General features: G+C 46.2%; 3 protein-coding genes across 4 annotated transcripts in view; 1 reads left to right on the top strand and 2 right to left on the bottom strand.

Annotated features, from left to right (window-relative positions):
- Window positions 1–11,822, bottom strand: part of map3k22 (mitogen-activated protein kinase kinase kinase 22) — a 38,979-nt gene extending 27,157 nt beyond the window's left edge. The window contains exons 1-3 of the mRNA XM_077012661.1: window positions 11,452–11,822; window positions 2,874–3,081; window positions 1,970–2,014 (exon numbers count right to left, since the gene is read on the bottom strand). Of these exons, the coding sequence (XP_076868776.1) occupies window positions 1,970–2,014; window positions 2,874–2,892 (64 nt within the window). The 5' untranslated portion in view covers window positions 2,893–3,081; window positions 11,452–11,822. The remainder of the gene's footprint in view (window positions 1–1,969; window positions 2,015–2,873; window positions 3,082–11,451) is intronic.
- A 334-nt stretch (window positions 11,823–12,156) lies between these two features.
- acaa1 (acetyl-CoA acyltransferase 1) lies at window positions 12,157–16,307 on the top strand. The gene is made up of 12 exons (XM_077012660.1): window positions 12,157–12,422; window positions 12,911–13,004; window positions 13,131–13,188; window positions 13,302–13,381; window positions 13,476–13,518; window positions 13,886–13,984; window positions 14,092–14,172; window positions 14,334–14,524; window positions 14,882–15,061; window positions 15,418–15,473; window positions 15,605–15,750; window positions 15,931–16,307. The coding sequence occupies exons 1-12, from the start codon at window positions 12,249–12,251 to the stop codon at window positions 16,004–16,006; spliced, it is 1,278 nt and encodes a 425-aa protein (XP_076868775.1). The 5' UTR covers window positions 12,157–12,248; the 3' UTR covers window positions 16,007–16,307.
- A 222-nt stretch (window positions 16,308–16,529) lies between these two features.
- Window positions 16,530–25,660, bottom strand: part of dlec1 (DLEC1 cilia and flagella associated protein) — an 18,912-nt gene continuing 9,781 nt past the window's right edge. Inside the window, exons 18-38 of one of the 2 annotated variants that reach the window (XM_077012658.1) lie at window positions 25,394–25,524; window positions 24,949–25,128; window positions 24,029–24,159; window positions 23,593–23,746; window positions 23,114–23,224; window positions 22,800–22,921; window positions 21,865–22,059; window positions 21,578–21,645; window positions 21,300–21,451; window positions 21,008–21,123; window positions 20,828–20,898; window positions 20,499–20,722; window positions 20,157–20,300; window positions 18,922–19,044; window positions 18,735–18,829; window positions 18,452–18,539; window positions 18,142–18,345; window positions 17,887–18,036; window positions 17,461–17,614; window positions 17,219–17,333; window positions 16,530–17,013 (exon numbers count right to left, since the gene is read on the bottom strand). In XM_077012658.1, coding sequence (XP_076868773.1) covers window positions 16,887–17,013; window positions 17,219–17,333; window positions 17,461–17,614; window positions 17,887–18,036; window positions 18,142–18,345; window positions 18,452–18,539; window positions 18,735–18,829; window positions 18,922–19,044; window positions 20,157–20,300; window positions 20,499–20,722; window positions 20,828–20,898; window positions 21,008–21,123; window positions 21,300–21,451; window positions 21,578–21,645; window positions 21,865–22,059; window positions 22,800–22,921; window positions 23,114–23,224; window positions 23,593–23,746; window positions 24,029–24,159; window positions 24,949–25,128; window positions 25,394–25,524 — 2,855 coding nt within the window. In that variant the 3' untranslated portion in view covers window positions 16,530–16,886. The remainder of the gene's footprint in view (window positions 17,014–17,218; window positions 17,334–17,460; window positions 17,615–17,886; window positions 18,037–18,141; window positions 18,346–18,451; window positions 18,540–18,734; window positions 18,830–18,921; window positions 19,045–20,156; window positions 20,301–20,498; window positions 20,723–20,827; window positions 20,899–21,007; window positions 21,124–21,299; window positions 21,452–21,577; window positions 21,646–21,864; window positions 22,060–22,799; window positions 22,922–23,113; window positions 23,225–23,592; window positions 23,747–24,028; window positions 24,160–24,948; window positions 25,129–25,393; window positions 25,525–25,660) is intronic. The other variant, XM_077012659.1, reaches the window with a different exon arrangement.

The raw sequence follows: 25,660 nt of genomic DNA, 5'->3' as shown, positions 1-25,660 counted from the left end.
CTATCTCTCTCTCTCTCATCTCTCTCATCTCTCTCTCTGTTTGTCATCTCTCTCTGTCTGTCTCTCTCCCTCTTTCCTTCCTTCTCTTTCTTCTTCTGTCTGATTTACTCCCAGTGTAAACCAACATGTGTGGATGCATGTGAATAGACAGAATTAATTATGCAGTATATTCAGTATACCAGTAGCGAACCGTGACCTTTAAACCTGGGCCCGCTACCCCCCCCCCCCTCCCCCCCGAAATTTTTTTTTTCCTTTCTTAATAAACTAAATAAAGAAAAACTGAGACGACAGTACAGCTTTAAAAACGCAATAAACAATAATATCTGTACTAGATAACATCTTAAGCAAAATAAGTTTCCAAACAAAATAAGGTTCACAGCTCCGTGGTTCTCGGAAGCGGAATATGTAAACAACGCGCACGAGGACGTCAAAGGGATGAATCGAAACTAGCTAGCGATGGTGCTAACGACAGCTAGCGTCGCCACAGCGGGCGGAAATTATCATACAGTTAAGCCCGCCCACTAAGAGAGAAGATATGATTGGTCAATTTTGCTGTCATTTGAAACTGGTATTGCGCTGAATTATAACTGCCAGGCCCTCTGTAAACGAACAGCGGGCATCACAGTCCTGATAGGGGGAGACACAGGCTCACAGGCTTCCACTCAACCCCTCACCTTCCAACACAGATTGAATAGACACGGGTGAATATTTTATTTGCTTATATTTTTGTAATTGTTTAGATGTCGAATGTCAAACTGTAAGTAGATAAAATAAAATTGGATAATTATATATATAATGCTTTAAGAATATTTTAGGCCCTCTGAGAGGGCGTAGAGGGCCCTGACGGTTCCCCACTGCAGTATACACACACACACAGACAGTAAACACCACATGAGTATAACCGCCAGGCGTAAGAGGGGCATCTAAAAGACACCAGAGAGAAAACAATAATAGCTGAACCTGATCTACATCTGCATCAGCTCTGGAACAACCAAGAACCAGTGAGATTAGGGGGCATGAAGTTCCTTCTCCAGCCACAGTTCATCAGCGACTCCAGCGTGAGCAGGGTGAGCTGATGTCCGCGCCTCCGGGCCATCGAAGGCTGTGTTTTCAGATTAAGCAGAACCTATCTGTGTGAATAGCTCTGTAAGCCAAAGAGCACTGCCAGGAAGTTTGCATGTGCTTTCTCTGGATTGCATCATCTAGCTTAGTGTGTGTGTGTGTGTGTGTGTGTCTTGGCCTGCAAGAGCGTGTTGGACGAACTGAATACAGACGGGGCAGGGGATTTCCCCAGCTCTACATCTCTCATCATCACAAAGGCATTCAGCAAAATTAGCAAAGAAAATCCCATGAACCTACAATACTAAGATTCAAGTACCTGCACGTCGTCTCTCTCTCTCTCTTTCTCTCTCTCTCTCGCGCGCACACACACAGACACACACACGCTGACACACGCACACACACGCTGACACACACACACGCACACACGCTGACATACACACACACACGCTGACATATACACACACACGCTGACATACACACACACACGCTGACATACACACACACACACACACACACACACACACACACACACACACACACGCACACGCACGCAGCCGCTCACTTTTCTCTCTTGCCCTCCCCTTTCTTCTCTAATAAACACTCAGCAGACAGTCCAAAGCTGTGTGTTAATGTTTAACAGGAGAGTTATACTGATGACGTAAGCACCTAGGCGTGTCTGGGTTTGCTTCACCCAAAATCTCCACCTTATGCCTGGCAACTGCATACTGCATTCCACCACAGCCAGTTCCTGGTTACATGTGTAATGCCGGCACACAGACACTCCACGGCTCCAAACACTGAAGCTTGGAACACCTCGTAACTGTAGTGTCTGACATGTCAGTAATTTTATTCCACAATAACCTGAAGGGGGGGGGGGGGGGGGGGGGGGGGGGGGGGGCGCAGTTACCTTGCGCATTCCTGTGTTGTCCGGGCCCATTTTGGAATCTGTAATCTGCAAAACAGAGAACAAGACTCAAGCTCACAGAATGAAAGTCCAGAATGAAAAGAACAGAGTGGTAGAGGTACCATAAAAACACAAATTTACCACCAACACACAAAACGTCTTAAAATAAAACATTAGCGGCTATTTGACTGTGGGGTTTGTGGCCAATACTAATACTGTTTGCGTTCGACCCAAGCGGATGACGGACCGTCTGCTGGGCTGCTCAGTGCTGAACACTGGCACACGAGGACTGTGTGGCAAAATAACACGTGTCTTTTACAACACAAGTAGCGTACATGCAAACTGCAGTTTTGATACTAGCAAGATTCATGTGAACAAGGATTCAAGCAAAGGCATCATGTGACAACGTAAACACATGAAGGCAAAACCTGAACGTGACGCTGGGCACATATTCAGAGTTTATCACCAGACCTGAAGCATCAAATGGGTTTCTAAGCTTTTCTCTGGATGGTTTATATTCCTGACAGATAAATTAGTGATTTCAAAAGAAAGTCTTTTTCCTCATTAAATTGACTGTAACTTAACCATCATCTAGGGACGGCATACGTTGCAATAAAAAAGAAATAGACAGAACTAATCTGCTTGGAGCTGAACTCATTCTAAAAAGTGTTCTTTGAAAATGCTGAGTTCCCCTTAGGGAACTGTCAACAGGAAACGCATGTGTTGTCAGAAGTCTGTGTGCATATGTGTGTGTGTGTGTGTGTGTGTGTGTGTGTGTGTGTGTGTGTGTGTGTAAGGGCACTCAGAACAAATGAGACAAAGCAACAGAACAAAAAAAAAAAAAAAAAACAGAAAGGCACTCACATAACGCAACACAAAAAAAGATCAAATCTGCCGTCAGACCTACCCATGTTTACTGTCATCATCAGGAGGCGGGCGTGTTAAAGTGGAGCTGAGGGCCCCAGCGGTCTCCCAGCACACAGCCTCTTCAGCCCGGGAGACCCACAGCACCAGCAGCACGGGGGACCCTCACCAGGGAGCCCCAGGGACGCGCGCGGGTGCCGGGCCCCTCCTCTCCCACGCAGTCACACAGCACACCGCCCACCCGTCCTCCTCTGGTGAAGGAAACAAGGAAATGTGTAGGGTTACCATGGCACTGCCGGACCAACGTCTGAATTAAACCGCCGCACGACCGCATGCCTTCGCAAACCGTGGCAAAACTTTCCTGCATTTAATTTTGGCAAAGTTTTCCATTTAAAACATGATTTTAGGCTTTTATCTCAGATGTGAAAATACCACAGCTGTGAGAATCAGCACAAAAATGTAGAAATATTCAGTCGGGCATAAGCAGTGAAATGACACCCATGACATAGAAAAACCGTGAAGCTTTGTGTAAGGACCAGCGAGTACGTTTAAATGAGTGAAATCTGCACGAGTGCAGACTGCAGCTGGCCCACAGGCTTACGTTAATCCTGTCTAATTGCCAGCAGTGAATTTGCCCATGTGGGAGGAAGAGGTCGGTGGTGGCGTGTGCTCGGAGCGAAGGTGCCCTCGCCCTTGAGACGCCGTTAAGAGCCGACACGATGCACGAAAGGAAACGCGGAAGCCAAACATGGAAAACGTGAGACGAGAGGTGAGTGTGGAACTGAGGGACCGTCAGCACCACACCTGCACTGATCCCAGGACTGTCCTTATGCTGATGCTTTAAAGGCGAGAGGAGAAGCGCCTTCCTCTGCACTGATCCCAGGACTGTCCTTATGCTGACATTTTAAAAGGCAAGAGAGAGCCAACCACCTCCCTAACTCCCTAACTCAAACAGCATTCACTGTTTCATTAGCCATGGAAAGAATGTGTGGTACACTTAACAATAGAACAGACTGAAATGGATTAAAAAAACCCTGCCTTTTCTTCTCGTGAGCCTTTATCTCTGTGATTTAATGTGCTAGTACACACACACACACACACACACACAGTATATAGTATAATATAGAAACGCAGAGAATGTACAGAATACAACTCTAGACATTTGTGATGCTTGGTGATTATGTTAAATGACCGGGCTCAGAATGAAGGGGACAGTGTCCGGGAATCAACACGAGTTCCTGAGGATCTGGGAGCTGACGGGCAGCTATTTAGCCTTGGCAGGGATTTCAAAGGCAACTGAAGGGTGTGTGAAGGAGTGTGTGTATGTGTGAGTGTGTGTGTGTACGCGAGTGAGAGAGAGAGAGGACTAGAGAAGCACATATCTAGAGAAGTATACATCTATAACCATAGAGACATATCTTGAGAAGAATTACATCTACAAGCTAGATAAATATCCATCTTGAGACATTTTTCATCTAGAATCTAGAGAAATAGATTACATCAATTACATCTAGAGAAGTAATTATCTCATAAATATCTAGCTAGTGCATATTTGCCTAGACTTAGTATATGGTAAAAAAAGCATCTAGAAAAAAAACATCCTCCAGCCACTCCAGATAAAGAACTGAAACAGCATAACTACAAACACTACCAGAAATATTAACCATGATATTAACCATGACATATATTCATGTTTAGAAATAAACTGTGCTAGACAATGTGAAACTACTTGATGTCAGAATGTAATATGCAAAACCAACGTTTATTTGCTATGATTCAAAATGCCACTGATGGCCAGTTTAGAACCTTATTTGGGTATATTATTCAATCAAAGGCCTGCATGGTCTGTGAGTTCATCCAGAAGCAGTCAGCGTAGAAAGCAGTCAGCTCTCAACAGAGAAACAAAGGTTCTTTTGTGAGTTTCCAGAGAAGAAGCCAAGCAGTTTGCTCTCTTTTCTCAGCACATACTACTGAACCTCAGAAACGTTTGGTGGTGGAGAACATCCCCCAGCAGAAGAACGCACACAATACAGCCCCAGAGCGACAGTCAGGCCAGAGATGGGAGAAGATGTCACTGTGAATGCCTCTACTGAAGGCTATACGCGCATGTATGCGCGCACACACACACACACACACACACACACACACACACACACAAACACACACACAAACACACACACCCAATAACCTTGTGCTGGCCATTAGCACATTCAAAAGAGACAGGTGGCCCTCCAAGCCTGGTGACACGCATCTCCCAGAAGCCCTTGTGCCCTTGATGCCGCCGGCACCAGGCACCTGCCCCGCGGCCCATCTGCTCCGACCGTCCGACAGGTGAGCGAGACCCCAGCGGCCAGCCGCACTTTATCTAGTGACTGTGGGCAAACTATTTTACTGTTCCGCTTTTCATCGTGCAACTCCGTTACAGATTACATGAAGAAACAATGCCACAGGCCCCGAGGCAAAGTGTGACGAAAAAACACTCGGAAAAATAAACACCTCCAAAAATGAGGTCAGCACGTGAACTTCCCCCTCCAGCACAGCATCTGGGTAACCGCATGCCGAATTCCAGTGCCTTCCCTCCACTCTGGGCTGGAAGTCGTAGGAGTCCGCGTGTCCCCGTTCCGGTGACTCATGTTAGACGTGCCCCGACACGATGGTACAGTTAAGAACGCTGTGCCGATACACAGGGGCTAAAGAATGAGGGAGTGTACCTCCCAGTCTGGCCACGTCCCAGGACATGTACCTAGACCCTACGCCAGCGCTCACACCAGGACCCTGAACAGAAGTCTCCAGAGGCGGAGCGTCACGGAAGCAGACGCACACTTGACCGCCGAACGACACCTCAGCACACCTGCGACACTCCGGCCCAAACACGTCCAAACCACTTCCTTTCCTCTGGTTAAGGTCACCAAATGTGTTGGTTGAAATCTACGGTTTCAAACTGCCATAGCTCCAGTCATGGGCTCAGTCACCAACCCAAAAAAAAAAAGAGAAACAAAACAAAACAATAGAAAGAAAGCCTGCGACCTAGAGAGGCTGTGCGGCGGACATCACCACGGTGATGTGGTTCCTGAGGTAAACTCAGTTTGTCAGTGGCTGACACAAACGGCTGCCTTCTATTGTTTGCAACTGCGAGTGACTCATGAGCTGCAGTGGAGTCCAGGCCTTTCTGGGAAGTGGAAGGAGATCCAACCCCCCCAGCTAGCCACCCCTCCACACCAGCAGGGGCCCCAGGAGAGGGGCCCCGGGACAGGGGTCACAGGAGAGGGGCTCCAGGCTGTACCGGAATGCTGAAAATATCTATATTTGCTTCATTTCCAGAAGCCCAACAAACTAGAGGGTGAGAGTCCCAGAGATTCAGGTCCAAACTAGAGGGTGAGAGTCCCACAGGTTCACTTACAAACTAGAGGGTGAGAGTCCCACAGGTTCACTTACAAACTAGAGGGTGAGAGTCCCAGAGATTCAGGTCCAGCGGAACTGCAACTGGCACCTGTTAAAGGGTTTTCCACAGATCTGAAGAGAATGGAAAATCCATGTGAAACGAGCATGCTTAATTGTGCATCTTTTACAAAACAGCACATCAAAGAAAGAGCGTCGTTCTTCTCTGGGACGGACTCCTGGCCACCACGTTTGGTGCTGATGGTTGGAAATTCTTTTTAGTTTCTCATATGAAAAACAGACAGCGCAGAGGAATGTTCTACCAGTGCAACAGGTAGAGTGAGACAGATGGAGGTAAGACAGGGGTCAAGCACAGACGGTCAAGAAAGGACAGAGGGGGGAAAAAAACATTTATTCTAATACAGGTAACCAAATAACACACAAACACATGCACAAAGGTCTGGTAGACAAGACACATGGGTCTGCTTCAGGTGTTTATTAAACCCTTCTTATTGTGTTCATTAAATCTTATTGTGTTTATTGTGCTCCAAGTGAAAAAATAAAAATGCTACTTAATCCAGTTGAGAAACAGTAACAAATGACAATACTCACTAATCAGGCGTTTAGCAGTTTTCAGACAGCAAGTGCACTTAATCAAAGCCTCCACTCTACCCCTGTACTGCTAATGGAGATTATATATGCTGTTAAAACAGGAAGTGGCATGACGTCATTTCCAAATATACAGCGGAAAATTCAGCTACTTAACACAGGGCCAGAATTTGGTCCTTAAACTGTACAGCAAACAATCTTTTACCACCAAAAACAGACTTAAATACACATCTCTGTTCCCTTCAGAGTTTCTTCTCTTCCTTACTTAAACACTCGCTCAGTCATGAATTCATTAATTAAGGTAGGTCACCGTGTACGTGTTCACTTATGAAAATGTCCATGTAAGGCTTTGGGATAACGAGTTCATCTAAAGTTCATTTAAAGTTCAGGTGCATATAGCCAGAGAGAAGTGATGTCACATGCCAAAGAGTGTTTAAAAAATATCACAGTGGAAACATAAAATACATAAACACAAAAGGCAATACAAATACAACAGGTCAGGATAATCTACAACAGAGCAGGGTGAGAAAGGTAATCTATTATCTATTAAGCTAACCACATGGCTTATTACACATAGCTATATCACCACTGATACGTCACTTAAGTTAGATGCTGCTTAACTTTTATCACAGGACCTGTGTATATAAAAATAAAATAAACTGACACTGATTAAAAACACCATACCTGGGCCCCTGTGCGCACAGACACACACCCCATGGAGGGGCAAAACTGCTTCTACACAGGAGCGCTGAAGAGTTTCAAAAGGGTGCAGCTCACCAAGTTCAATTACCTTTCCAACGACATAGCGAGCTAATCAGTGTTCACCTGCTCCTCTAGGTCTCTCCAGGGTGGTGCACCTCAGGGTAAACAGTCATTAGCAACAAGAAGCTCTCAGAAACCTCCTGCACAACACCGCAGAAGGGCGCAGGTCAGGTGGTAAGAAAAGCACTCGCACAACGAGACTCGTCACAACGTAGAAGACTGAGCTGCAAAGAAAACCTTGTCTACATCCTTTTATCTCTCTAGCGTACATGAGAATGCAAATGAGAATGCAGCGTTGATCAGAGACGCCGGGAAGAACACCGGAGGAATTTAGAATGGGCCGCAAACCCTCATGTCAAAATACTTCAAAGCTGGTTCAACAAAAGCACAAAGCTCATCTCGGTTCAAGCGCTATGGACGTTCGCCTTCAACATTAGGCACGTGCATTCTTTATTTAACTTACTGCATCTCAGGGCTCTGTGAAGCCACTCACTTAAATGTCCTATTATAAGGACATTGTGTCTCTTGAGGTTAAGCAAGGTAGTTCCTTAAGACTTATAGCTAAAAAAAAAAGCTCAGATCTTAACTGGCCTTACAAGTCTGTTCCAGGAAACCCATACTGAAATAATTCTCAATGAGTGCTATTTAGCAGTGAAATATCACTCCAAGATGGTTTTTAAAGCCATTTTCAGCTGGTGCTGCTGGGTTGTTTATTAGAGACTATAGTATCTTTTAAATATTTGTGCTGTGGTGGCTTCTGGTCCCATTTCTAATGAGGACTATATACCTGCAGTGCAACAGAGCCAGTGAGACTAACAGACTCTAAACAGAGGATTTCCCCCAGTCTCATTAAAGCCGAGAGCCAACTGTGTCCACAAACCAGGACCAAATTAGATAAGAGACACTTGATTGCAATTTGGGCTCTCATTCCTCAAGTAAACAATTTCATATTCACATGCAATTTGATGCCATTTTCTATCTGTTGATAGCTTAAGAATTTATTCAGTTCCATTCAATTACTCTGGGTAAAGGTTATGAAGTCGTGAGGGTGAGGAAAAGATTTAACTGTTCAAACTCTGCCTATCTCAGCATTATTCCCATTTGTTGAGAGGTCTAAAGGCTGCAGTGCAGGCAAGAGGAGTTCTTCTGGTGCAGGAGACCACAGCCTCTGTGATGTGACCCCAACATTGCTGTGCTTTCCACTGCGATTCAGATAGCAGCACAGCTAGTTTCATCTGAGAGTGGCATACAGAAGGCTTGTACCACTCCCACCCACAGGGGCCGCCAAGGGCTACAGGGGCCCTAGGGCTCAAGAGTTTCGTTTCTCTGCGTACTATAGGAGTACGTGCCTTGCCATCTAAAGCCCTATCCGGACGGGATTAGTTTCTCAGGGGGTCCTGGGGTAATTTTCTCTTTTACGGAGGGTCCTCTGTGATTTTAATCCCGTCCGGAACGAGCATGTCCGTGTTTTTCTCAGACGTCCTCAGAGAAAATTACAGGCGGAATTACCTACTGTTTTTCGCTGTACTCCGTGGTCGTCTGGTAATTTTAGTCCCGTCCGGATCCACATGTCTGAGTTTATACATGCAGACATCACCTCGCGTTTAATAAAACAGCTATATGTCCACTGCCACGCACCGTAGTTACACGTTGGGCGCGCGTTTTCACGGAGATCCACGTAAAGACAGCGGCGAGCAAAAATGGATTTACTGGATTTTTTTATGGATTTATTTTATTTTATTTAACGGATTTATTTAGCTATTTACATTCATTAGCGATTTTTTATAATGTGTTTTCTGTATTGGTTTAACAAAATAGCTTAACTTAAACGGAGATCTTAAATGCTGAACTGAACAGTAGTAAAGTTAAAAGTTAAAAAGGAATCATCAGAGCTGGCAGTGTGACATTATTAAACATGCTATCACGTGACAAGGCGATGTCATGTGACCGAGAAAGCCAAAAACTCACGGGTCCTCCTGTTTTTTCAATTGCTGTCCGGATGCAAGAGTTTTATCACTGAGTACAAGGGTGAAATATTTTTCACAGACGTCCCCCTGAAAAACTAATCCCGTCCGGATAGGGCTTTAGAATGCCTTATATACAGACATCGGAAAGTCTTAAATACAGACAGCGGAAAGTCTTACATGCAGACATCTGAATGTCATGGAATTACTTAAAAAAATATTTCTTGCATGCATTTAGCAGTTAACACACTTTGCATTTTAATTAATCTAAGACAATAACCAAATACAATCACTTTCTTTTTATGCTGCTAGGCCAATATGCTGACAAAGCAAGTTGAAATCTCACAACAGCAGCTGGAACGGTTTAAATCTTTCCGTCATGAGCATAAACATGGACAAACATGGACCTGGTGAAAATTTGGCTCCAGAAACACAAGTCTGCACAATGGCAATGAACTTTGGGGTCTGAGTGTTTTATGGCCCTTCAAATCCAAACGAGACTGGGAAACCCCCGTCTCCCCTTGTGTCTCTGTTCCACAACTGCTCCAAGTTCAGTGGCCTGTTTGGCCATTATGATAGCCGGCTACAAGCTTGCTGTTTTCACTGCCACCCTGTCTGGGGCTGTCCACAGTCCCGTCAACATCACTACAGCCCCCGTGGTCGGAGGTAAAGAGGGCTGCGCCGGGCTCATGCCTGTCTCCTTGTTGCTTACTTGCTACTTTCAGAATGCGAGATAATAGATAATGCAATCAGTGCAATACAGGGCCAAGGTCCAGTGCACTAGCAGACTGTGGGGAAATGGTCTCCTGGAAGTAAGCAGTTTGGGTTGAACATAAACACTGAAGAATGAGCAAGCGCATAGTTAGCAAAGGAACATGAACCTCATTGGCTAGTAGCCAAAAAAGGAAAGTAGAGGCAGAAGAAAACCAAATATCACTTGAACTCCTTCAAAAGGCAGAATTTCTATAGTAAATGACTCACATAAGCTCTCAAAAGATGAGACGTGAGAAAGCTCGTTTCAAAATAAAACAGCCAGAAATAACCCTACATTACAGCTGTCTGAGAACTTTGTGTCTGCTGACTCAATGACTAAGATGGTGCAGGTCAAAGCATCCTCCACTATTGATCAGATCTTTCTCCTCAAAGCTTCCTCCACTACTGATCAGATAATCATCAAAGTTGTCCACTACTGATCAGACATTCTTCTTAAAGCATCCACTACTACTGATCTGACATTTCTTCTTAAAGCATCCACATACTGATCAGATCTTCATCATCAAAGTTTTGTCCACTACTGAACAGATATTTCTCCTCAAAGCACTCCTTTATTTGTGATCAGACCTTCGCCCACAAAGTAAAACTAGCACTGCCTCATAATCAATTGCACTGCAAGTCTAATACGTGAAGGGTTATGACAAGGAGTACAATTTCCCAGCTAGCTGTAATAACAGTTCTCATTACAAAGCAGTTTCTCTCCTCGAAGTTCTGTCTCTACACAACAAACATAACTTGCCTTACGGCCTAGTTTAGTTCATCACTGTGTTCGGGTCGATTTTAAATGAAGCATTTTCTGTTAGTATGCACATATCTAAAGTATGAACGAAATGCGGAGTCCCCCCATATTTGGGAATCATCATATCCTTAATCTCATAAAGGGGGTGGGGATAGTATAATTTCTTGCAAGTCAACGGAGGATTAAATAGCAATATTGGTTTTGCCTTAAAAATAGTATACATCGCATAACTCCAATACGCCAGCTTAGTTGTCTTGCAATGACACTCAAATATGTTGGAGCGTATTAGAATGCGTAACCATCGAGTGCGCACAACGGAGCTATTTGAGTTGGAGGAATTCAGCAGGTCTCTTGTCAACTAGCTACATTTGTCTTCCAGTTACAACTCAACTCACCTTACGTGCGTATTTTCATCCTGGTATATACTCGTTCGAGGAAAAAATAAACAGTGTATGGTCGGGAAAAAAAAAATCTTAAGGCAAAAATTTTAGGAATGGAAAAATCCGATCGCCGCGATCCTCCAAACCGACGCGGCAGCAGATCCGGAAACTACAGTTGAAATGCAGTTGTCAAGATTAAATTAGGAGTACTGACAATTATATCCAGCTTTGGAAATCTGCAATTAATATTTTGTTTCCGCAATGGCAATAATCCAAATAGAAAAGTCCGAGTCCTTTGAAAACTGCGGCTGCAAAACGCACTCTTTGTGAAAGGAAAGTTTTCGCTCCACACTCTTCCTAGCTTTCTGACGTGACGGTCTGTGAGTTCTTCCACCGAGAAGTGAATCTGACGTCAGCAATAACGTGAGCTTCAGGAAACGGTGACGCGCCACCTCAGTCAGGATCTCTGTGGTATGTCGCCCTCCTCTGGGCGTGTGAGTTAAACTTGGCGAAGCAAACCCATATATTTGCGTTTGATATATATATTTTAAATAAAATGACTTTATTGTTGTCTTATTCATGTTGATTATTACATTACATATTCATAAAGACCCTCGTTACTTGCACTTCTGTTAGAAATACCAGCAGCGCAATCGGTCCACACAGAAAGCAACGCAGACGTCTGACAATGTCGGGACTTTTATTTTGAACTCTTAAACGTCGGCTCATAAACGGCAGTTTGGAAGAAGGGAAGTACAGGCCGAAGTGCGCTGAACTCTGGGTTTTTGTCTGAAGTGCTGTTATTTCTAAAAATGCATAGGCTAAAGGTGGTGTCTCGACACCTGTCATCCTCACACGTCGCTCGGAGTGACTCCTCTGTGGACATGAAGACGTGCAGTGCACAGACCGCGACTGGTCCTGATGATATCGTTGTGGTTCACGGGTTACGGACAGCAATCGGCAGGGCAAAGAGAGGCTCGTTCAAGGTACGGTGAGGCTGGCAGCCAAGGCCTACCATGTACTGTACAGGGGTTAGTTTAAGATAAGATAAGATAAGATAAGATAAACTTTATTGATGCCACTGAGGGGAAATTTTGAACAATACTTGATCTCTAACTATGCAGACCCACGTCTGTTGTTCAGTTTGACAGACTGTCTACTGACCTATCCGTCTATATGCCCACCTACACATACTATCCATGAGCACAAGGGGAATTTAAGTTACCGTTTAGTTTATATTATTTTAATAGGTTGTACTGGTGTCCATAGCATCTGAAAAGAAGAATATAAAGGTGGCATAATTCTAAAAAATAAAAAAAATAACTTGGATGCAAGTTATTTGCCTACTGCCTGTAATAAGAAGGGAAACCAGCCTGCATGCCAGGGAGCAAAGTTTAGCATTCCTGAATGGGCTGAAAAGGGTTGTGGGGTTGTCCTTTGGACACTTGTGTGTGTTCACGGCCGTGTCCTGCAGGACACTACCCCAGACGAGCTCCTGAGTGCAGTGATGGCTGCAGTGTTGAAGGATGTGGGCCTGTCGCCTGATAAGTTGGGGGACACTTGTGTTGGTAAGTCACCAAACCATTACTGCAGTACTGCATTAAATTGTCTTTCAGTAATAAGCTGCATATAGGCTGGTAAGACCTTGTATCGATCTGTAAGTGTTTGTTTTCCTGTGCACTGTGATCCTGCAGGTAATGTACTGCAGCCAGGGGGCGGAGCCTTGGTGGCAAGAGTTGCACAGTTTCTCAGGTGTGAAGGTTCATAACGGACCAGTGACCACACACGTGGCTGTAGAGTAGTAACATTAGTAATAGCGTCTTCACTTTGTCATCTCTAAACATTAAAATGTCTTTCTTTTCCAGTGGATTTCCTGAAACGGTGCCTGTCTACACAGTAAACAGGCAGTGCTCATCAGGTCTACAAGCACTTCTTAACATAGCAGGTAGACAATCAGCTTCAGTGGCTGAGTAAATGCATGTAATGCAAGGGGATATGACTTTTATTTTGAAATTTGGTTTTCTCTGCTTTTTTTAAAGGTGGAATCAGGAATGGCTCCTATGATATGGGACTTGCATGTGGGTTAGTAGTTGTATTATTCAATAATTTTAGACTGTAGGTTAATTTCCCTTTATGAACCAAAAGTAAATAGCCTGCAAGCTATTTTAACAGTTATACATTATTAATAATAAAACTACAGAAATGCCAATAGCATATTAAATGGCAATAGAATGGCAATTAAATAATCAGATCCCTTTTAATTAATTTAAATTTAGACCTCCAGTCCTGTAGTGGGGGGGGCCTTGCCCTAAGCCTTCATTGGACCCAGCTGTGAAATAAAGTTAGCCTCATGCTCTCTGTGCGTATCAAATTGAGAAGTTAAACAATGTGAATGTATCCCTGTCAGAGAGACTCTCCCCCTCATGTTTCTACATGGCTGTATTTGCAGGGTTGAGAGCATGTCCCTGCAGTCTGTTGGAAACCCAGGGGACATCAGCTCGAGGCTGATGGACAACGAGAAAGCCAGAGACTGTCTCGTTCCTATGGGGTAAGACCTGTGTGGTCCACTGGGTCCTCTGGTGCCCGAGGGTCTGCTGAACACGGACGAGACGAGAGTTTTCCCAGCCGCTGTTGAGTCGTGTTGTGCTTTTGCAGAATCACTTCAGAGAATGTTGCAGAGAGGTTTGGTGTCACCAGAGAGAAGCAGGATTCTTTCGCCTGCAGCTCCCAGCAGAAGTACGTTTCACTGTATTCTGGTGTATGTACACCCAGCGTTAATCACAATTGTCGGATTATGGGTTTTAGACCAGATCAGCTTCAGTATTAGCGTTTAGTTTTAGCTCAGCTCTGATAAAGGTGTTCAGTGTGGATGCCTTCGTGTTTCTTCCTGTGTGCAGGGCAGCTCTGGCTGAGAAGCGGGGCCTGTTTGGACAGGAGATCGTTCCCGTCACCACCAAGTTCGTGGATGAGAACGGAACCGAACGCACAATCACAGTCACCAAGGACGACGGAATCCGACCGGGCACCACGGTGGCGGGCTTGGCCAAGCTGCGCCCGGCCTTTAAAGAGGACGGTAGCACCACAGCAGGTGTGTGTGGGTGTGTGCGCGCGCACGTGTTAGCCCTGCAGCACCACAGCAAGTGTGTGTTAGTTAACCCTGCAACCCAGCTTAGGTGAGTGCACTTTAATCACAGTAATCTTGAGTGCTGATATTTTGCAGTCTTGGTTGGGTAGCTGCATCTGCCCGTCTACCTACGTTTTACTATTTATTATTTCCAACACGTAGTTTAGCAAAGTGGTTTTTCATATTTGTTCCCTGGTGTGCAGAAGGACTGGGTAAAGTAAGGGTGGGTGTGTGTGTGTGTGTGTGTGTGTGTGTGTGTGTGTGTGTGTGTGTGTGTGTGTGTGTGTGTGTGTGTGTGTGTGTGTGTGTATGCGCGCGCAGGTAACGCCAGTCAGGTGAGTGACGGGGCAGCAGCAGTGTTACTGGGGTGCAGGTCTGCGGTGGAGGCTCTGGGTCTGCCTGTGCTCGGGGTCCTGAGATCCAGTGCTGTAGTGGGCGTTCCCCCGGATGTGATGGGCATTGGGCCAGCCTACGCCATTCCACTGGCTCTACAGAAAGCAGGTGGGCGGGCACACTGCAGCTGTCTCTAGTACCGCATCACAGAGACCATAATCACCTTTATTCATATTCATTTAGAGTGCACAACCAAAGTGTTTAACACAGGGAAGATTTATAAGTTTGTGTTAAATATAAGTTTATTATATTACTATTTATATTTCAATATTTAATTTGTTTTAAGCATACTTTTAGTTTCCCTTTGCTTATTTTCCTTCTTGTATTGAATATTGTAGTTAACTAGTGGTATCTTGATGTATCACAGTAATGGTTTGAGTCTGACTGAAAACACTTCTAATTGGATATTTTTAGACAGTGGAATACATTGTATTGATTGTTTTTTTTTTCATTTGTCTTTACAGGTTTGACTGTTGATGATATCGATGTCTTTGAGATCAACGAGGCCTTTGCAAGTCAGGTGAGCAAATACCAGTGCCAAGAGCTGTCGTGACATCAAAGCAGTATACATGCATCACGTTGTGTCCGGTGACAGCTTCTTGTCGGCCCTGGTGGTCTGTACACTCACCATACACACGTTTGACCCTGCAGGCGGTGTACTGTGTGGAGAAGTTGGGCATTCCTCTGAAAAAGGTCAACCCAAACGGCGGGGCAATAGCCCTGGGTCATCCGCTGGGCTGCACAGGAGCACGGCAGGTCGTGACCTTACTGCACGAGCTGAAACGCAGACGCAAGAGGTAAACGCACCCTTCTGGGGTTTGGAGCGTAGACTCCTTCACCACGGCTGGGTGCTGAACGGGCTGGGTGTTGGGTTCGAGAGCAGCTCTGGCACCAGCGCTGGTAGCCTGTGCCGAGATGGAGCTTTAGGCTGAACGTAAGCCAAGGGGGGTTGAAGGAAGCTTGTTCTGTGGTTTCAGGGCCTACGGAGTGGTGTCCATGTGCATCGGCACCGGGATGGGGGCGGCCGCAGTGTTCGAGTATCCTGGACAGTGACCTAACGCTCGGACAGCCTTGAAACTTCAACTGAAAAACACTGTTGATTCTATCGTGATCAAGATGACCCTGCTGAAGAATTACTAACTCATGATACTGGCCTGAATGTAGTCAGAGATGTGCAGACTGAAACCCCATAGAAGACTAAATCGTGATTTGAGGGATTAGTCTATAAATGTATTATGACCAGCACCTAAAACCTGTGATCCTCGTAATTTCTACATTCATCGAAATGTACGATCTTTTAAAAGAAACAACCAGTGATTTGAGAATTAAAATGTGTTTTTTTAGTACTAAGAAACTGAAGTCCTACTGAAGGTGCTTCTATTGAAACCTGCCAATTCTGTGTTTCTTTTTGTGTTTGGTTAAAATGGCTGGATGATGCAGGACGGAGTGCTACACTGTTCTTCAATGGACACATTTCACATTTCAAGTTTTCTTTATAATCTTCTGCATTGGCCAGTCATCACAGAGACAGGACAGGCATTCACGAAAAGTTAGCAGCACCGCAGGCTGGGAAGTGTGAGCTGAGCAGATGCCTTGTTATTACACGAGTCATGACGATAGAAGTGTGGCCAATTTAGGAGGTTATTTGAATATGGAAAAAAGTAAAAAGTGCGGACTCTAATGAAGCAGCAGTTCTTAGCTGAGGGCCGCTCATTCCGGAGAAGTCCCTGTTTGCTTGGCCTAACCGTTCCAGAGGGCTGCGGAGCTAAATGCCTTCTTTCCACAGCTCACACTGTGCCTGGCCTTTGTCCAGTCTGTTCAACAGAAAGACAATTTTACAGACCACAGTAGTGGTGGTGGTGGTGGGTTTTCTCTTTCAAATAAATAACAATACAGATCAAATTCAAAGTTTTTTGTTGTATTTTCATTTTCATCAGGAGTCTGGTGTCAGACATGCATATCTCTCATCGAAGGATCCCCTCCCCTGAACATGCAGGGTTAGACGAGGCTCTCCCAGAATCCCCTGCACGATGACCGTAGCTTGGAATGAACTCTGGGCACTGTGAAAGACACAGGCATTCAGCAGCATGTCTGTTGGCACAGATTAAAACCTAAAGAATGCCTGTGTGTCTAAACTGCAGTTCAGTTTAGTGAATTCATTTGAGTAAATTCAGTTTGGTGATTCTGTGATGGAATGTGAAATTCAAAGGTTGGCTTCAGAATGTACCTTTTGGGAGTTTCAGGTGTGTGATGTAGGGCAGGTACCTGGCTGTGAAGCTGATCTCCAGGGTCTGTCTGCTGGTGGAGGAAGAGTGCAGTGGTGACGTTAACAAACCTCGCTCTGGAGTGACTCTGAACACCTCTCTGTCCACCCCCGCATCTGCACAGCAACAACAGCCAAACTCGAGAGCACTTGATCTCGAACCTCAGAGGAGTTCAAGAAAACGCTGGTTAGGTAGAGGATGATGTTGAGGGAGAGGCATGCTGGTGCATTTCTGTATGTGTACCTATCCGTGCTGTCCAGGCGCTGCTGGAGGAACCTCGGTTGGAGAGAGAAACTTCTCTGACCCTGCTCTGAGCTACATAGCAGGTGCCGAAGTCTATGCTGCCACAGGAGAGGTGCAGCATGGGTAGGCCCAGGTGGGCGGCCACGGGTACAGTCTAAAAACAGAACAGCAAGGCAGGAAGAGAAGGACTTTCAGAGGCACACATCCTTAGACCTACACAGACGTGACTAATGGAAGATATGTGACTAAAAGAGACCTATGTGCAGTTAAAAGTAGCTGAATGAAGTCAAGAAAGCTAACATGTGGTAGATATTTTCTCTAGGAAAATGGGTTCAAACCCTGACTGTCTGAACGAGTCTGATGATTAAGGTAAGATAAGAGCCTGAAAGTGATGTGATGTGAACAGACTGGTCAAACCATTATGACCTGCAGGGTGTTGTTGCTGTACTGGATGGTCAGACTCTGCTCAAAGCGCAGTATGCTTGCTTCTCCCTCACTGCACAGGGGCGGGACTTCCTCCTGCGGCTGGCTCTGATAGGTCAGGAGGGATGGTGAAAGGTGAAAGGCCACCTTTACCTGCCAAAATAAAATAGAGCAAATATCTAATCCCTTTGTTGTTTATTTAAAGCTAGTAACACCAGTTTTTGTGTGTGTGTGTGTGTGTGTGTGTGCGCTACACACCCTCATGTTGTGTTTGGGCAGCAGCAGCAGTGTTACAGGCCTCTCAGCTGTGGCTGGCGGTCCGCGTGGGCGGGGTCGGGGACTGGGGTGGGCGGGGTTTCGGCCGGGGAGCAGCACAGAGAACGGTGGCTGCGTGACCAGCCTGAAGCTCAGAGGCATGGCGATACTGTTCCCCAGCTGCAGCGTCCTCGTGAACATACACTCCTACAACAGACACAGCAGTTCCTCTTCAACAGAGCCCTGGCATGAAGTGGGAGCTGATCACGCACTCACACACACACACACTAGAGCTGTTTGGTTTTTTGGGCACCTGTCGGAGTGTGTCTCCATCGAGTAAATCGCTGGCAGCAGCACTGAACTGCAGTACCTCTTCATCATCGCCCATCAGGACTGTCAGACTACAAACCACAAGCATGTGACTCTATTAGAACTCACACAGCTCTCCAGCGAAGATTAGTACCCAAAAGGTTACACACCCCCCCCCCCCCCCCCCCCCCCCCCCGACAAACGTGGGGTCACCAAGAAACCTGGTCTGTAGTTTTTTCATATATGTGTAGATTCCCCCAACACTAAACCCACAGTTCTTGTCTTACGTGGCTGGTTTAACATGCGCCTGCAGGTCTACCCTCAAGGGTTCCAGCTCGTAACCTTCAGCTCGGGACACTTTTCCCAGAAACTCCTCTGCTGCCTGGCTGACATGAACTGGCATTAGTACTGCTCAGACCTGAACACACATCAGGCTGCAGTCTTAAACAAATGAGATAAAAGGGACTAGTGTACCTTCGAGTCTAGTGACATGAAACCGAGAGCGTAACCCACACACGAGTGCTCACTAGTGGGATCAAGCAGTGTAAGAGGAGTAAAAGACACATGGATGGCGCCACTGCCCCCTGCTGGGATTGTCTGCAAGGACAAGAAACACATTTCGTGTTTAAAATTTTATATGCATTTTATAAATAATTATTACAATAATATTAAAAATCTATTAAAAAATCTGAAGAAGATTCCAGGTAGGTAACTGCAATGTAGATTGTAAAATTGTAGGTAAATACACAAGTTTCCAGAGAAAGGGAATGGGAGACTTTGTGTACTTTGTACATACAGCAGTGGGGAACCGTCAGGGCCCTCTACGCCCTCTCAGAGGGCCTAAAATATTCTTAAAACATTATATATATATAATTATCCAATTTTATTTTATCTACTTACAGTTTTACAATCGACATCTAAACAGTTACAAAAATATAAGCAAATAAATTATTCAACCGTGTCTATTCAATCTGTGTTGGAAGGTGAGGGGTTAAGTGGAAGCCTGTGAGCCTGTGTCTCCCCCTATCAGGACTGTGATGCCCGCTGTTCGTTTACAGAGGGCCTGGCAGTTATAATTCAGCGCAATACCAGTTTCAAATGACAGTAAAATTGACCAATCATATCTTCCCTCTTAGTGGGCGGGCTTAACTGTATGATAATTTCCGCCCGCTGTGGCGACGCTAGCTGTCGTTAGCCTACGGCCGCTAGCTAGTTTCGATTCGGCCCTTTGACGTCCTCATTTACATATTCCGCTTGCGAGAACCACGGAGCTGTGAAACCTTATTTTGTTTGGAAACTTATTTTGCTTAACAAGTTATCTAGTACAAATGTTATTTGAACGCACTACATGCGTTTCTAAAGTTATACTGTCGTCTCGGTTTTTTCTTTATTCTTTAGTGCAGTTTATTAGGAGAGGAAAAAAAATTTGGGGGGGGGGGGGGGGGGAGTAGCGGGCCCAGGTTTAATGGTCACGGTTCGCTACTGACATACAGTATATGTAAAATATTCTCCAGATTTTTGTGTATACATATGCTCTTTCTTTGCTTGAACACATAAAAGGACGCAATGTTTAATTTACATTAATTTACGTTTAATCAATGTTGGAACATTGGGGAATATGCCACAGCGGTTAAAACCCTTCAGTGTGGAGCATGCAGAAAGAGCAGAGGGATGAGTAATGACCAGCCCGTCCTGCAGGGGACACTCACTATCTGCTGGGGAGTGATGCAGTATGGGTAATCAGCTGCATTTCCCTCGTGAGGCTGAATGAACACAGAGAACAGCTTCCTCGCTGGCGCCCCTGACACCAGAGTCTCTCCCTCCTCTTCATCGCACCACTCTTCCTCAGGGTCCTCATGGCACAGGAAGACATGTTAGTTCCAGACATTGAGCAGCATTTGAGTTGCAAGTGCATGAAAAGGTCACATTTCTAACAGCAAGAGACCATGACGTGCACACCAAAGCAAACACGACTGAGAGCCTGAGTCATCACGCAACACAATACATTTAGAAAACAAACCCTTTCTTTATCGCTTTAAGTGTTTACTTACTGAACTCTGTGATTTGGTCTTGAGGGAGGAGCTGCTGTCGGCTGAGCTGGGGGTGTGGCCTTCATCCTGCCTGGGTGGCCACGCAACATTAGAGCCCCGCCCCCCGAAAACCTCGTTGCCATCAGCGTCTTTCAGAGGAAAGGGTTCACCGAATGACACCATTAAGTCAATCAACTTTCTGTCTGCTGTCTCCTTATTGTAGGTCAGCCAGTCAATACGGATGTCTAGCAGAGAGGAAGACATAGAATAGATTCTGGACCGCAGTAGATTCTGCAGTGCTGCTGTATGCAAAGTTGCCTGAGGAAATCTAAAAAAGTGTGAGCTCCTACCAAACGGACTCGTGTTATTCAAGCGTAAAGAACGAGACACTGTATCTCCTCCTGAAACATGAGTTCCAAATCTGTGGAAATAACCTCATCAAAATGTAGGAATTTTGAAATATATATACTTTCACATGTATATTTATATATCGTTCTGTGGTTATGCAGTAAGATTCTAGAAATCTTCACCGTATCATTGGTCCTTGGTTCTGATTGACAAGCTGCTGTCCAATCATCTGGAAGTAGATAGGACAGCCCCTCACAGACATCCTCATTGGAATAAGTGTTGGGTCCAGATCACCAACCTCACAAAAAATAACATCCAATTACTTTCTTTCATGTGAAAATAAAATATATAACACTTGATGTCGCTTCCCTAATGCCTATGGGAAATGATAATTGTTATTTTGGGTCATTCTTGTATTCTTGGGGTATTGTTGTATGTGATTGTACTTCTGATTGATGGTTCTGTTTTCTGTACCTTACAGATCAGGTGGTCCTGATAGTCACCCCACATGTTGCTGAATGCAGTGATGTTAATGGTTGCCGTCTCGAAGGGGCCGAGGGTCCCACTCTGCGGCTCTGCCAGGAAGGCCACTCCTTTCCCATGAGCGAGAAGACTACAGACCATGCCTGGAGCAGACCACGCCCAGCATGTTACAGCCACGCCCCCCTGGAGCAGACCACACCCCCCCATCTCCCGCTCTGCCCAGATTTTGTACAACACTACAGACATTCTCAAATGAGACGTGCACTCACTCTCGAACTCGTTATCCTGAATTTTCTTGGCTTGCATTTCATGGAGAGGCATTCTCACGGCAGCTCCTCTGAAATCACAGCACAGAGCTCAGCTCAGAACAACCTCTGAAATCACTGCATATTACTGTTGGGTTGTTACCAGATGAGACATTCTGATTATTTATCATTCTCTTCCTCAGTATGCAGGTGTGCACATACGGCCACACATACGCACACAGTAACAAACACATGCACATGCTGATACACATCACAGCTCAGACAGACAGCAGAGAGTCCGGCCACCATACCCATGTTGAAACTTTTTGACTGATTGTAAGGGGCGGTGCCCAGTGAAGACCTCTGCCTCCACGGTGAAAGGGGCTGGAATTGCAGTATGATTGGTTATCACCAGCTGTCGTGACACCGATTGGCCGATAAAGACTGCCTCCTCTCCAGTGAAGTCCAGCATAACTGGCTCTTGATTAGCACCATCTGAACCAACACTGATGTCACAGCAGAAGATGACGGCACTTACATTCACTTTCTGCTTTACACTTTGAACAGCAAGTATTTAAAGTGCTTTTGAAAAGCCAGTAAGAGTAGGTGAGTGTCATTGAGTTACAGGTACTGGGGGGTGTCATTGAGTTACAGGTACTGGGGGGTGTCAGTGAGTTACAGGTACTGGGGGGTGTCAGTGAGTTACAGGTACTGGGGAGTGTCAGTGAGTTACAGGTACTGGGGAGTGTCAGTGAGTTACAGGTACCAGGGAGTGTCAGTGTGTTACAGGTACTGGGGTGTCAGTGAGTTACAGGTACCAGGGAGTGTCAGTGTGTTACAGGTACTGGGGTGTCAGTGAGTTACAGGTACCAGGGAGTGTCAGTGAGTTACAGGTACCAGGGAGTGTCAGTGAGTTACAGGTACCAGGGAGTGTCAGTGTGTTACAGGTACTGGGGTGTCAGTGAGTTACAGGTACCAGGGAGTGTCAGTGAGTTACAGATACTGGGGAGTGTCATTGAGTTACAGGTACTGGGGAGTGTCAGTGAGTTACAGGTACTGGGGAGTGTCAGTGAGTTACAGGTACTGGGGAGTGTCAGTGAGTTACAGATACTGGGGAGTGTCATTGAGTTACAGGTACTGGGGAGTGTCAGTGAGTTACAGGTACCGGGGAGTGTCAGTGAGTTACAGGTACCAGGGAGTGTCAGTGAGTTACAGGTACCAGGGAGTGTCAGTGAGTTACAGGTACCGGGGAGTGTCAGGCAGAGAGTAGGAAACACTGAGGCCCTTGGCTCTGCCACAGAATCCCAGAAGTAAGGGCCTCTCCATTCCCTCCACCTCACAGAGGGCAACTACGTCAGTCAGCGGTTCCTGTACACACACACACACACACACACACACACACACACACACACACAGATAGACAAAGACAGACATAGTCAGACACACACACACAGATAGACAGAGGACACAGACATAGACAGACACACACACAAACATATATACAAGCTCTACAGAACAAGGAAGAGAAATGCAGAGTTTACTGATACAGAAGGTACTTGCGTCAGTGTGTGCTGTAAAAGTTACGCTGATCTCCATGTGTGTGTGCGGCCCCAGACGACCCGAGGAGGGTGTGAAGCTGGCCGAGCAGAGAGCAGCCTGCCGGCCCTGGAGCTGAGAGACAGACAGACGAAGAGAGACAGGATGGAGAACGGAGACTGGTCCACGACAACACCTTCCATTCAGACCATTCAGAAGGATGAAGACAAACTATCCTGAAAAATCTAAAGGGCTTAACGGCCAGAGCACCTGCTTGGCAAACCAACTGGATGGTTTACTGAAATGAATCTACTTAATGTACTTTGGAAAAAAATGTTGGAAAATTAAGAAACATCACTGGCTGTAAGAAATAATTATGTTGCAGAAATACAGAAGCTGCTGCAGCAATTATACTATAAATGTTTAATTCTGAAGGTGTACTGTGGGGACGTGTAGGGACGTGTAAAGACGTGTAGGGACATGCAGGAGAGGCAGTGTCCCACCTCAGCCCATGTGAAGAACGCTGGGATCAGTGTCTGGTTGAGGAGAGTCGTCCTAACCTTCTGGACAACTCCAACATACAGGTCAGGCAGTTGCAGCTCACAGTTCAACAAACACACCTGAGGAGACTGAACGTCCGCTCTCAGGAACAGGTTACTAGGACAACACACACACACACACACACACGCACGCACGCACACGTACGCGCACACACATATACACACACACATGTACACACACGCACACACATACACACACGCACACACATACACACACGCACACACATACACACGCGCGCACACACACACACACACACACACACACACACACACACACACACACACACACACACACACAAACAGTCAAGTCAAAACATGCAGAGTGAAGTTGACTCCATCACGCCCTTATCAGGGTGGCCTTGTTCTTTTGTCTTCTCACCATCCGGTGCCGTCCAGCACTGAGAGCTCCAGAACAGTCTGGAAGCTCTGACAGCGCTTGGCTCGGAAAAGCACGTCCACATTACAGGATGCCAGAGGTGTTAACACACCCTGACAAGGCTCCACCCTCACCTGCAGCGGGCACACACACACACACACACACACACACACACACACACACGCACACACACACACACACACACACACACACACACACACACACACACACACACAGTAGCCTACAGGTTAAGCAGCAACACTGTTCCTACCACAGAATAATTGCTTGCATGGAATTCTACATGTACAGGAATATTTCTTAGTGTTTCCAGTCATGACGTCTGTTATTATTTCATGAAATCTTATTTTGATTTTAGAAGTCCATGAAAACATGACTGAGTGAGTGAACTGATGGTGCAGAGTGAGATGGTGGTGTGGGGTGAGATGGTGGTGCGGGGTGAGATGGTGGTGTGGGGTGAGATGGTGGTGTGGGGTGAGATGGTGGTGCGGGGTGAGATGGTGGTGCAGAGTGAGATGGTGGTGTGGGGTGAGATGGTGATGCAGAGTGAGATGGTGGTGCAGAGTGAGATGGTGGTGCGGGGTGAGATGGTGGTGTGGGGTGAGATGGTGGTGCAGAGTGAGATGGTGGTGCAGAGTGAGATGGTGGTGTGGGGTGAGATGGTGGTGTGGGGTGAGATGGTGGTGCAGAGTGAGATGGTGGTGTGGGGTGAGATGGTGATGCAGAGTGAGATGGTGGTGCAGAGTGAGATGGTGGTGCGGGGTGAGATGGTGGTGTGGGGTGAGATGGTGGTGCAGAGTGAGATGGTGGTGCAGAGTGAGATGGTGGTGCAGGGTGAGATGGTGGTGCGGGGTGAGATGGTGGTGCGGGGTGAGATGGTGGTGCAGAGTGAGATGGTGGTCTACCTCTCCCTGGCTGGCTGCACCCTCACACACCTCCTGCAGCCTCCAACAGGCTTCCACAGGGCTGGTGTTGCTGATCTGGAGAGTGGAGTGGACCTCCTGCCCCAGTTCCAGCAGGCCCAGGTCCAGACTGGGCATGCTTAGAGTGAGGTGTGGGCCCTGGGAGACACCACAGGCAAGCAGCTGTGAAAAGAGACACCACACCCCCCGACGCACTGGCATGTATGGACACGCAGCCAAACATTTCTTAACATTTTTACATTCTATGTTTTTATTTTAAAGTGCATGTGATGTGTAAAGAATGCAGACGACAAAAAAAGTGTTAAAGTACAGTGTGTTTGACTGACAGTCATTCTGAGAGTAGGTCAGACAGGACACATACACACACACACACACACACACACACACACACACACACACACACAGGAAGCCATTGAGATCCTCTCACCTTAAACGTAGCCTCGATGGTCAGCCCTACAGGAGTTGGGTGGTGCTGTACGTGACAGGGCAGTGTAGTGGAGAGACGACCTGGCCCGCATCCACTCACCACCAGATCTACGTCCACACACTCACTCATGTCTGCAACACACAGTGGAGCCCGTTAGGCATGATTTACTATTAACGTGCTGACATGCATTATTACAGTTTTTTACGACTGCTCACGTGCGTTTGTCCAATCTGTAGTCACATTTTCAAAACTCCAAACACAGTGAAC

Source organism: Brachyhypopomus gauderio, chromosome 7 (genome assembly GCF_052324685.1).
Source record: "Brachyhypopomus gauderio isolate BG-103 chromosome 7, BGAUD_0.2, whole genome shotgun sequence".
Taxonomy (NCBI): Eukaryota; Metazoa; Chordata; class Actinopteri; order Gymnotiformes; family Hypopomidae; genus Brachyhypopomus; species Brachyhypopomus gauderio.
This window is presented reverse-complemented; position numbering and strand designations above follow the sequence as displayed.